General features: G+C 36.7%; 1 protein-coding gene across 1 annotated transcript; it reads right to left on the bottom strand.

Annotated features, from left to right (window-relative positions):
* Nucleotides 1–325: 325 nt before the first annotated feature.
* Nucleotides 326–13117, bottom strand: FGB (fibrinogen beta chain). The gene is made up of 9 exons (XM_080671975.1): nt 12827–13117; nt 12577–12597; nt 7961–8152; nt 7267–7450; nt 6381–6608; nt 5739–5852; nt 5225–5350; nt 4731–5016; nt 326–3095 (listed from the first exon to the last, which is right to left on the bottom strand). Exons 1-9 carry the CDS (start codon nt 12899–12901, stop codon nt 2864–2866), a joined length of 1458 nt encoding a protein of 485 aa, XP_080528101.1. The 5' UTR covers nt 12902–13117; the 3' UTR covers nt 326–2863.
* Between the last annotated feature and the right edge of the window lie 273 nt (nt 13118–13390).

The following is a 13390-nucleotide window of genomic DNA, read 5'->3' as shown; positions in this document are numbered from 1 at the left end:
AAAGATAATTCTCAAAAGAAGATAGATAAATGATCATTAAATATATTGAAATCTCTTACTTGCACTAGTAATTAAAATATGAAAATTAAAGCAATTGTCAATATTTTAATCATAACATTTAGCATTAGTGAGGAACAAAAAAATAAAAAAACAAATTCTGAGTGCCAAAGATAAATTGATACTATTTTTCTGGAGAGTTATTTGAATGCCAAAACCCATTATTTCCTTCAGGAATTCTGCTTCCAGAAGGAAATAGACAATAATATTTATTATATATTATACGTGTGTGTGTGTGTATGTATAAAGGTCAAAGTAGAAAGATGCTAACTTCAGTATTATCTTTATTAGAAAAGGTTCAAAAAAATCTCAATGTCAAATGATAAAGATTTTTTTGAAAAATTAGAGTGCATTCACATGATGGAATATTATATGGTCATTAAAAGTATATTATAGAAAATAATAGTATAGGAAATATGAAATAACATGGAAAATTTTCCATGACACAATGTGATAAATTCAGGTACTAAAATACTAGTATGTACAGGAAAACAAGAAAAACATAAACCAAAATATTAGCTGCTTCTCTATTAGTGTTGAAATTATAAGCATATGTCTCTCTCAGTCTAATCACTTAGGAAATAAAATACTTGAATAAACAGAGGGTTACTGATTGTTCTATTTTTTTCTATATTTCCCAAATTTTTGCAAATAATATGTACTGCTTTCATTATCTAGAATGATATTTATGTTGTTAAAATAAACATAAATAATTACATTTGATAGGGTTAGCCATAATTATGCACCAACACACTGCGACTTGGTGCGAGTTGAGCTCCAGGAATCTCAAGAGGGACCATCAAATCACTTGCCTCAGTGGGCAGAGGGCTGGAATTCAGACATTAATTTCAGCTCTGTGTAAAAATGGTAGGTGTCATCTATGCCTTAAAAAATCTAATAGTCCAACCTAGAGAATCATCTGAGGCTGAGGGGCACCAGAGTAGAAATAGTGGTTTCCAGCATTTGGAGACCCTGTGGTTAAACGCCAGTCAAATCTTCAACATAGGCAGTGGTCACCGTGAAGTCACAGTAATTTCAAAGATGATCGCTTGCTCTAAATGCCTTGTGGCCACCATTTGAGTGAAGAAAAAAAAAGTGCTAGATAAGAAAAACGGGAGTCTCAGGTACTAGTAAATGCAAATGTAGCCTGGATCAGTTGTTCCAAAATTCAGCCAGTGATCAGATCTCTTGGGGACATTAATTAAAAAAATATAGACTCTTGGGTTCTTCCCATGTAAAGACTGATGTAATAAACCTGGTCGACACAAGGAAAGTTGTACTTTACATAAGCTCTGCAGGTTTTGACCATCAGCGTACATAGTACTTGGTATTAATGCTTAAACAGAAATGCCAATTGACTGGGGTCACATCGCGTCATCCACACTTCTGCCCCACGTGGGACAATTCCTTTGTTACATTGGTGAGCTGTTTGCCTTGATTCCTGAATGCAGAGGAACTGGAAGTCTACATCCCAAGCGCAGATATCCTTTATAGTTTGTGACATACTTTCAGTCTTAATGATGTAATAAAATATATTACACTTCTCATACCATAGTGTGGGATTAGTCATTTTCAATTCATCTTTTTTCATTAAGGAAATAACACTAAGCAGGAAAGTAACTTGGTCAGAATTTTTTATTATTAAGACAATATATGTGGTAGCAGAGTAATAGACAATTATAGCTAGGGGTAGAACAGAACTATGGCAGGGAAGCCAGGTAAAGTTGAAGTTGGATTTGGTGAGGAATTAAGAGAGTGACCGAATTTCCATGATTTAACAACCTTTGCTGAGATGTAAAGGTCAAGAGGATGAACTTCAGGACCATAAGTTTCCATGAAAATCAGGGGCAGTTATGGTAAGCTAAGGAAAGGAGAACCCACGGTCGTAGGGTTGCCAAGGACAGTTGGAGTGAAGTGATGGGAGAATTCAAGAAAAAAAAAAAAAGTTGAGTTGATACATTCATTTCTTGGGGAGACATAGAAAAACCAAAAATCCACTTCTACTTTAGTTCTGGTGTAGCTATGTAAAAAACAAAAACCAAATTGAGGCCAGTAAGCCTAATTTTCCCTAATTAGGGACAATAATCGACTACTGTTTCCTACCTTGCTATTTCCCTCTCCCCCCCCCCCCCCCCCGCCCCAAAAAGCCAAATGGTGAAGGCTTGATCCTAATTGTCCTCTTGGGGACTCTGATCCAAAAGTCCAGTTAGCTAACAGAGTAGTGGTTTTCCATGGGGCAGAGTAAGATTTTGAATCTTCATATGTTCAGTGCCAGTTTATGAGCTATCTGAGGTTGTGAATGCTTCTCTTCTCCTAAAAGTTCAAAGCCTAAATCATTGGCTATGTGGATTACAAAATAAGAAAACAGTACTTTATTGCAACAGGGACTAGTTTAATTGATAATTTTTTGAAAGTTTTCTGTGGCAGACCTTACATAAATAGTGTTTACCAAATGGACTTTTAAACATAAGCTTTTAGGTTGCCTCATAGTTTTTCTACAACAAGGATAGAAAATTCCTCTTCCTGACTTGAAACTTTCATGATCAACTGGAATTGAAATTCTTAACACTCACTACCCACAATTATCCTTTTATTTGCCTCTTGGTGAGCAATATAAATGAAGAGTACAAAAGAAAATGGTGTCCTAATTTTAATTTCACGTATCCCAAATACTTTTTTCCCAAAAAGTCACACTCACAGCTTTTCGACAGTTTTAAAGGGATATAATGTATGAAATAACATTTCAATGACATAATATACAAAAATGTTGTTACACACGGAAGAATAAAAATTTATGTTTTGGGGACTATTGCTGTGGGAAAAAGGGCCTGATCTTCATAGACATCTTCTTCATTGAATACCAGGATCCCTTCCAGTTCATCCAGACTACTCCATCGTCTGTGCCATGTTTTGCCATGTCCCAGCTGTAATGTCCACCCCAGTAGTATCTGCCATTTGGATTGGCTGCATGACATCTATTATACCACCATCCACCACCGTCCTCTTTAGAGCACTGTTTTGTGGGGTCTGCATTTACCCTGGAAAAAAAATGTGTTTGGGGTTATTACAACTACAGAGTCATCCAGTTTATTCCATCCAAATTACCCACAAAGAATGCTGTGTGCTGTGCCCCTTTCCTTTAGTTCTATAAATAAAGTCACACTAATACACCAAAGACCTTCTCTGCCCTGTAGCAAAAAAAAAAAAAAAAAAAAAAAAAAAAAAAGAGAGAGAGAGAACTGGGTCTCTGTGATGTTGGAAGCCGCCCATTGTCCTCACTAGCAGAGAGGTGTGGACAAGAAACCCGGAAGGCTGGTCAACCTTGAAGCTCTGAAAGGTCAGAGCCAACCACCCACTGTTTAGTTGAGACAATGGTAGCTAAAACAACTTCCACCTTTTAGTTTTATGTAAATTCTTGATGTTTGGCTATTATTGGAATTGCCTGCCCAAAGGCTATGGGTGTATCCCATAGTCTTAATAAAAGGGATAGCAAGGCCAGAGCAGGGTAAAGTCCTTCCCCTTGAGTTGGGCTCCCGCCTGGCCCCCATTATTTCCAAATTAATACTTTCTTGTCTAGTCTCTTTGATTTGCGTGCGGCCTCCTCCAGAGCCCGAACCCTGAACCTGAACCCTGAACCACGCGGGTCATGAAAGGGGTTCACTACAAACTGGCGCCCGAACAGGGACGTGGGGGGGACACTCGCACTGTGACCAATTCATCTGTATTTGTTACTTTATACTGAAATGAGAGATTTCAGGTCCCTTAATATTAGAGAACTCTGAAGAACAAAATGGGAGTTTCAATATACACATTCAAATATAGAGATAATAGAGGCCCAATGCACGAAGATTCGTGCAAGAATGGGCCTTCCTTCCCCTGGCTGCTGGCATTGCCTTCGCTCTGGCCTGGAGCTGCCTTTCTGCCTTCCCATGCTGCCCAGAGACCTGGAGTGGCTGGGGCAATTCGGAATGCCTGTGTCATCACCATGGCAACCATGCAAGCATCCTGCCCCGCCCCCAGCCGCTTGGTGCCTTCATATGCAAACTAACCCGCCATCTTTGTTGGGTTAATTTGCATACTCACTCCTGATTGGCTGGTGGGCGTCATGAAGGTATGGTCAATTTGCCTCTTTCTCTCTTATTAGTGTAGATAGAAATATATTTAAACACTCACTACTCAGAAGGCACATGTGTTCTAATTCCAGTTCTATCTTTCATAGTTGTGTGACTTGGGATAAATTACTTAATCTCTCTAAACTTCATTTGTCAAATGAGAATCATACTGGTAACTGTATCAGGACGATACATAAAGAGTTTACTTCAGCCCTGACAGGTTTGGCTCAGTAGATAGAGCACTGGCCTAAGGACTGAAGGGTCCCAGGTTCGATTCCAGTCAAGGGCATATACCTTGGTTGCGGGCACATCCCTAGTAGGGGGTGTGCAGGAGGCAGCTGATCAATGTTTCTCTCTCATTGATGTTTCCAACTCTCTGTCCCTCCCCCTTCCTCTCTGTAAAAAATCAATAAAATATATTTTTAAAAAAAGAGCTTACTTCAGTGGCTGATACATGTGGTAACCACCCAAGCAATGAGAGTTATTAACATTAGTTATCATTAATGATGCCAAGTAAAAATATCAGTGGTGGCTTTTACAGCAGGAGGGAAGAACACATACCAGCCATCATTGTCTCTGTCGTACGTGCTGAAGAACATGCTGTTGTGAATGGTCATGGTTTTGTTTTCTCCTACCAGTTGAGAAGCTCCTTCCATGAGGGCATTGCCAGCTGTTCCCTTATATTTGTCCACTGAGATTTGGTACTTTCCGGCTTCGTTCTGTATAGTGAATCCTCCATAGCGTGCCTTTACCTTATCTCCTTTCCAGTCCTCCATTTCAATCAGAAGTTCTGTGGGTCCCATGTTGGTAAGCTGGCTAATTTTATCATTGCCAAGCCAATACTCACCTAAAGGAAAAGTAAAATAAAATCTCACCAAAAATACAACCTTTAGAAACTAAAAACTGCCTTTCTTCCCTTATCTTTCACATTCTTTTCATAAATTCTTCTTAACCTCCTAAAATGCCTAAACACAGATTCCCAACACTGTGTTTTTATAAATGGAAGAAAAACATTGTAAGTAGAATGATATTATTTTGTACTCTCAGTTTTTTACCTGGTAGGCCACAATATTTTTTCCCTTCGTCATTGGTTGCAATATTACCAAATCCTTGTTTATATGGATTCCATTTCCTGCCAAAGTCAACACTACCATCTTGACGATTCTGAATTACTGTCCACCCTTTGGGGCAAAGAAAGAAAGGAAAAACAACACATATTAAACAGTAATAAATAATGCCACTTTGAGGGAAATGTCTGAATTCTTTGTCTATTTAATTTATTTTATCCCCACTTATATTAGTGCTCATATATATATATATATATATATATATATATATATAAAATGAGGAAATAAATATAAGAAAATTCTTAAAATCTTTAAAAACTACAAGTGCTTTATATTACTCCAAATTGTGAATCATAGATATTTTATAACTTTTAAAATATGAGATTGAATTCCAAATCTAATGGCCTAGTGTTGGTTATGTTAAAGCTAGGTTTTATTTGCTAGCATTTTGTCATATCAAAATAATTACAGAATAATAGATCAACAACTATCCAATATTTACCTCCACCTTCAGTGTTCATGTCACAGTATACTCGATATGGTTTGATAGAAGTGTGAGGCTGAATGAGATACAGCTCAGATGTTTCACCTCCATTCCTGACAATTTCCTCACATTCTGCAACCATAAAGAAACATTATGTTCAGGGAACTACAACATATTTACTTGGTCTTTAGTCACTAACTTTATAATTACAGAGGTTCCTGAGAAATGTTTTAATTTAGACTTCTGAGAATATATTATGGAAATTGAATCTCCCTTTTACTGAAAATCAAACTCAGTTTTGAGTTGTATCTTCTAAGGAGATGAAAAAGCCCTTCTCTACCTTTTGTATCCAGGGATATCTGCCAGAGATAAACTGCCAGAACACATGGGAGGAAGAAACTCCTGCATCTATTCACTGTTCTGCCATCTCTTCAAGCAAGGGTGCATATACATGTAGAGCTAGTACCATCATACACTACATCCAGCTCATCAAGAGCTTGCAAATATGTTAGGCTACATCAGACCACAGCATACTAGGGATGTGCTGAATTGTCATCAGGATCTGTGGGGCAAATACAGTGGGCTCTTATCCGTTCCCTTATTTTTAGAGAGTGTGAGTTCTTCTGGAATGCTCCAGAAATAAGTTTATTAACCAGTTACCTTTGCCAGAGACCACAGGAATATTGCAACTGACAGTGCAGGGGACGCGGCAGTATTCCATCTGAGCTGACACATCAGATTCTAATTTTTGTATTTTGGTTCTCAAGTTTTCCAGGATGGAACGGAGCACACGAAGGTTAGTCGGGATATTACTATTCAAGGACTCATCTATAAATAATCGGCGTGTTTCCAGCTCTGAGGTGTACTCATGTATTACATTTTCATTTTCTGGAAAAATGAAATTATGTAGGAATGATTCACATTTTCTCCTGAGAAACGAAAAGTATTCAGGCATACAATTGTGAGTTGGGTTTTCTGAGAATAAATGAATGGACACCGAGTTACCATCAGGCAATCATGATGTGCAGTTGTACTTAGGGAAAATTATTTGGCCCATGGCATATACAAATTAACAAATATTCTAGCTACTATCCTAGTAACTTAGCTCAGCTATAAGCTAAAAATATGCTTAAAAATAAATACAATAGGTGGTTTATTCCTTTGGTGAGGAAAAAAAGGAGAAAGTAGCATTTAGACCTTCAGACAGCAAATGTTAAATAAATAAATGCTAAATTATTACTCTGTGAATATTGTATTCTGAGTCACAAGTTTCCTATGGCTAAAAATGAGGACTCACAGAAAAATTTTTCATAGAAAGTCATCCTTGCTGATACCACATTGTGAATGTAAATAGTGCTTGTCTGACAAGCTGCATATGAAGGTGACTATGTGAGAACCTCAGGGTAATCAGACCCATACTGAAAGATGGTGTATGCTGTTTAGGCTAATCCAGAAATGTTAATCTTCTCACATTCTTGCATTCCCATGGCAATCTAACAGTCCCAAATGTTTAACAGAATCGAACAGAAAACACAAGTATATCTACCTTTTAATTGCTTCTGCCTCTTTTCCCACACGTCTTTGAGCAAAGTCACATAGTGAAAGGTGGTTGAAGAGGTCTGGGATACAGACTCCACATTATTATTTAACTCATTTACTTGGTCTCTCACTGTTCTTTCTTGTCTTACCAAAGTGTCTTGCAACTGACATCCTGTAGGACACAACACTCCCTGCAAACAGTGAAATTATCAGGCATTATATGAAGCATTTGAGTTACAGATATTGGGGAGAATAGCATATAGTAAAAATTCAATGATATCATTAGCCAATATAAAAACTTGTCATTTGATTTTCTTAACATAAGGCCAGAAATTCAAGAGTCATCATCATATTCTGATGAAGATTAAAACTAGTCCTTACCACAAAATAAATGTAAATATAAATGTAATAAATAACTGAAAATTTTCTCACCCAAACAAATGAAATGGGCAAAATTCAAAGTTAAAGGCAACACCCATGTGTCCTCATTTGTAATCTTGGGCCCAGATCCCCCCAAAAAAACAAACCAAACCAAAACAAAAAACTAGAAAGAAATCCTCAACCAAGGCTCAATTTGTTTATGTTTTATATTTATCTCCAAAATAAACAAAATAACTACAGTGGCGACATGGATCAATAAAACATTAGCAAGCTATGATGAAAATGGAGGCTGTCTCTGCTAGAAAGCTCAGGGCACTCACCAGGTCTGGGTCAGCATGAACACAGCCCCCAGCATCAGGGGCTTTTCTTTCCACTTGCTTTTGGCGGGCATCCACTTTGGCTGGGCGAGCACGATACCCACCTCTACTGATGGGAGGTTGGACAGGTCTCAGGCTGGGAGCCTCTTCTCTCTTCTTGTCACGGGGTCGGTGACCACGGGCGCCCAGATCACTCTTCAGAGAAACAGGCCGAAATAAAATGTAGAGTGTTGAATAAGAGAAACCAAGATGGCGGCATAGGTAAACACCTAAACTGCTGCCTCGCACAACAATAGCAAAACTACAACTAAAAGACAAAACAGACACTATCCAGAACCACAGGAAAGCTGGCTGAGTGGAAATTCTACAACTAGAAGAAAAGAGGAAAGCATATTGAGACTCAGAGGAGCTGCAAAAGGCTGAGGTATGGAGACTCGCACACGGAGAGGATGGGCAGCTATGTGCACAGGCGGCTGAGTGCGCGGCTGGCTTTCTAAAGCAGGAGGGAGACAGAAGCTCCAGACTGCGCTGAACTCCAGTTCCGGGCAAGTTTCTGGGAACCCCGACTCATTCAGGGAGAAACTGGACTGTCTGGCAGTGGGCGAAACTTGAGGGCAGCTTTGTCTTAGAGGTGCTTACAGCGATTACCTAGGGACACTGAGACCCAAAGGCCTCATAGGGCAGGGCTGATGGGAAACCAAGGCTGTCTGCTCCGCCCTGAGACTCCGCCCCATCCAAGCTGAGCACCGAGGCTTTTGAAATTTTGCAAGTCTTGTCTCATAAGAGTGTCTCCAGCACAGAAGTTCTCACAGCGTAGACACAGCTGATCCTCACAGCCAATTGGCCTGGAGGTCAATTCCTCCCAGTGATACCAACAACAATCAAGACTTAACTACAACAAGACTGAGCACACAGTCCACAAAGGGGTGCACCAAGAGTGTCCACCTCAGGTAACTGGGGAGGCTGACCCACTGGGCCATATAGGAAACCTAGCACACAAAGCTACTCTACCAACTCAGGGAAGCAGTGAAAATGCAGAGACAAAGAAACAGATCACAAATGAAAGAAATGGAGGAAAACAAATGACTGGATATAGAGTTCAAAACCACGTTTATAAGGTTTTTCAAGAATTTTCTAGAAAAGGCCGATAAATTTAGCGAGACCCTCGAGGATATGAAAAAGGACCAACTAGAAATTAAACATACACTGACTGAAATAAAAAATATTATACAGAGACCTAACAGCAGACTAGAGGACCGCAAGAATCAAGTCAAAGAGTTGAAATACAAAGAAGCAAAAAACACTCAGCCAGAAAAGAAAAAAGAATCCAAAAATTTGAAGATAGTGTAAGGAACCTCTGGGACAACCTCAAGTGTACCAACATCTGAATTATGGGGGTGCCAGAAGAAGAGAGAGAGCAAGATACTGAAAACCTATTTGAAGAAATAATGACAGAAAACTTCCCCCACCTGGTGAAAGAAATAGACTTACAAGTCCAGGAAGCACACAGAACCCCAAACAAAAGGAATCCAAAGAGGACCACACCAAGACACATCATAATTAAAATGCCAAGAGCAAAAGACAAAGAGAGACTATTAAAAGCAGCAAGAGAAAAACAGTTAGTTACCTACAAGGGAGCATCCATACGATTGTCAGCTGATTTCTCAACAGAAACTATGCAGGCCAGACGGGAGTGGCAAGAAATATTCAAAGTGATGAATAGCAAGAACCTACAACCAAGATTACTCTACCCAGCAAAGCTATCATTCAGAATTGAAGGGCAGATAAAGAGCTTCACAGATAAGAAAACGCTAAAGGAGTTCATCACCACCAAACCAGTATTATATGAAATGCTGAAAGGTATTCTTTAAGAAGAGGAAGAAGAAGAAAAAGGTAAAGATAAAAATTATGAACAACAAATACATATCTATCAACAAGTGAATCTGAAAATCAAGTGAATAAAAAATCTGATGAACAGAATAAACTGGTGAATATAATAGAACCAGGGGCATAGAAAGGGAGTGGACTGACAATTCTCGGGGGAAGGGGTGTGGGAGGTGGGGGAAGAGACTGGACAAAAATCACACACCTATGGATGAGGACAGTGTGGGGGGTAAGGGCAGAGGGTGGGGTGGGAACCGGGTGGAGGGGAGCTATTGGGGGAAAAAAAGAAACAATTGTAATAATCTGAACAATAAAGATTTATTAAATTAAAAGAAAATTGTAAATAAGAAAAAAATAAAATAAAATGTAGAGTGTTATAGAAGATTTGAGATGTAACTATTCCAACATCCTCATGTTATAATTTAGGACCTAAATTTTAGGTTATCACACACTGATGACTTGCTTAAGGTCCATCAGCTGCATTAGTTGGTAAATCAATAGGTTGTTTAGGTCTCTTCAGTAACAGCAGAAAGAAAAACTGTGCAAAAAGCTGTTGTATCTCAGGTAGTTTTTAAAAAGAGGCTCTAAAATAAAGCTGCATCATATTATGAATAGTAATTATCTTAGATCCATGATATCTATACATGGGAAGACACAACATATTGAGAAATCTATATTTTCAGGAAGAATAAATATTCTCAAGCTACTTGAATTACTAAATTCCTATTATTATCGTTAATCATTTCCCCATGTTTAGTTTTTATGAATTGATGATTAATTTGGATAAGCCCTATATAAAAATATCTTAAAGCAATATGGATTTATTACTTATCAGACAACCCTTGACTCCAATATGTTTGAAGAGGAAAAAGGCACTCTGAAGCCAGGCTGCTTGGCTTGACCCTACGACCTCCTATCTATAAGATCTTGGGCAAGTTACTTTATCGGTGCCCATTTTCTTATCTGTGAAATAAGGATAATAATAGTTAGATCTGTAAGATTTAAATGATTCATTGCATAGGATACCCTCAGAAGAATACCTGGCATAAAGTAAGTATTCATTATTATTTTTATTGCAATCACACATAATAGGTACTATAGTTTAAGTGGCTTGTCCACTACTAATCCCAATCTTCTTCCTATCTTCTACCAACAAAAGTATTTGATAAGCCATTCTAATGAAATTTCTTACATGATTTCTTTATCAAACAACATGACTTTTTTCATATTTAAAATAATTCTCAAGGTATGTGCATTGTGATTAAAATTGTTTGTTAACTTAAAAAATTACATTAAAAGATAATGAAGTGGAAAATATGCATTGCAATATAAAAAGGGTTGACTTGAATTAACTATATTATCATACGCTCTTTGTCAGTTATTATACCCTTTCAGGTTTAATTACAAATTAGCAAAAGATTTGAAACAGAGACTAAGCTTTTATTTTGTGAGCCTGGAAGTCATTCACTGACTCTATTTGGAATTTTACTGTCATTTACTCATTAAGTTATAATATTTAACATTTAGTTGGAGAGTGCTAGGCTTTCAATCCAGACAGGTTGGTTCCTGACTCCCCTGCTTAATTGTTGGACTTACACTATAATAACTGTTATGTGTGATGGCAATAAAAATAATAATGTGTGAAGGTATGGGGAAATATACATATTGCATTTTGAAGATGTGGTCTCTCTGTCAGAGCTGGTCTGTTCTAACAGGAATTTTATAAAATGTAATTCATTTATATATTACAAATCAATTTATAACAGAAGAAAAAATATTTTCTTTTTATTTCAGAGTGCTATTAGAGAAGTAGCATTGATGATCTAGCGTTATAGAGAAAAAGAAATAAAAATATTTTTAAAATTTATATGGGTATTTAGGTTTATGAAGACCACTTATTGAAATAACTAACAGTAGAAAATCTATTTTGAAAACCTAAACTAGTAAACTGTCTCTGTAGGGATCAGTTTGTGAGCAAGAATGTGAAAATGCTTAGCCAAGTACTTTACAAATTCTTGACATTTTTCTTACATAATGCAATTAACCAGACAAGAATATTTTTGTATGTATAGTTTGATAATTAGATCACTTAGATGCCCTTCCAATTCAACAAATGATTCAAAATTAATCATGTCATTTAAACATTATTGTGTACTTTTCTTTCTAGTGTGAGGATGCTGTTATAGATGATAAATTTGATCCATTTTGATAATAATAAAATTCTTTAAGTATTCATTTGCCTAAATGCATTTCTGTATTTTTGATATCTTCAAACCCACAGGAATAAATCAGCAAAGATAGTACTTGAGGAAAAACTGTTCTACCAATGAATAAATCAAACTGGGAAACTGATATACAAATGAATATGTTAATCTGGGCTATATGTTTCATAATCATTAATAATAGCAATAAATGCTACCTATTATTTAAATTTTTAATTTAAAAAAACAATATTTCATTTTCTATCACTGCACTTGATGTATTATTCCACTTTTAGATTTGGTTTGTAGTTTTCATTCATAAATAGCCAGCAATTTCAGGAGTTATGTATGACCCTTCTTCCCTAAATAGAACCTATCTACTACAGCTTTCTACTTTGAAAATACTGCTCTTTTGTTATTTTATAGTATGCAAAATTTTCAGATTTTTGTTCTCATAATTTAGTAATGTGCTGCTAGAACTAAACAAAATTCATAGTACTTGGGATAACAACAAGTGAGAAAAACACATCTTACCTTAGGTGTGTCATCTTCATCCTGGGAAAATGAAAGTGATAAACCAGAAAACAAGAAATTATTATTTCTTTTTTATATAAGAAATACTATGTAACATTCTTTAAATAAAATGGGTCCCTGAGATTGATAGTTCCATTTCATAATTAAAATAGAGGTTAATTTCATTCAAATAAATATTCCATATGATTATGATTGGTATTTTATATTAATAATATTAGTAATAATATAATAATAAAATTTAAAAAGTCACCCCATTGTCATAGTCACTGGAACCTTGGGACTGAACTACAAGAGCACATAATAGTAGCAGTAATAGAGGTTTCATGATTTAAAATTTTTGGAAGTTCCAAGAAACCGTCCTTTGCTTGTGAACTTAACTTAGAGCTCTTCAATCCTATATATACCTGAATCCTCTGTTGGGTATGACTTTAGAAATGGTTACCTTCCTTAGTTAATATTTAATTTTTTTGCACACTTGTTGGCTGAACCATTTTACTACTTAAGCAACATCTTCCCAGCAAGACTTATTTACTCATCATTCAACTATTCTCTGTTGACCAAATTTAGAAATACCAAAGTTCCTCAATTCATTTAATTGGACAATATGATGGGAAATTAGGACATTCCTAAAAGAGATGTGTATCACATTTCCTGTAAATTAATGTGTGAGGAAAAAATATTTTTAATCCAAGCACAAACAACTAGACCTACTCACAAGGCACCCACTACCATTGTGAGCTCACTAAAGGTTTATGTTTTGAAGAAAACATGTAACTCAGTTTTAAAAGAAGCCACTAAAATCAAGAATAATATT

This window comes from Plecotus auritus, assembly GCF_963455305.1.
Source record: "Plecotus auritus genome assembly, chromosome: 6".
In the NCBI taxonomy this organism is placed as follows: Eukaryota; Metazoa; Chordata; class Mammalia; order Chiroptera; family Vespertilionidae; genus Plecotus; species Plecotus auritus.
Note: the sequence above shows the minus strand (reverse complement) of the source record. Positions and strands in the feature narration are given on the sequence as shown.

Bases quoted from the DNA above. Each gene is read 5' to 3' on its own strand.
- FGB (XM_080671975.1), bottom strand. From the start codon at position 12,901: ATGAAACCTCTATTACTGCTACTATTATGTGCTCTTGTAGTTCAGTCC. The intron at 12,598-12,826 runs GTGACTTTTTAA...TCATTTTCCCAG, and splicing joins CCAGTGACTATGACAATGGG to GATGAAGATGACACACCTAA. The intron at 5,853-6,380 runs GTAACTGGTTAA...TTATGGTTGCAG, and splicing joins TCCTGTGGTCTCTGGCAAAG to AATGTGAGGAAATTGTCAGG.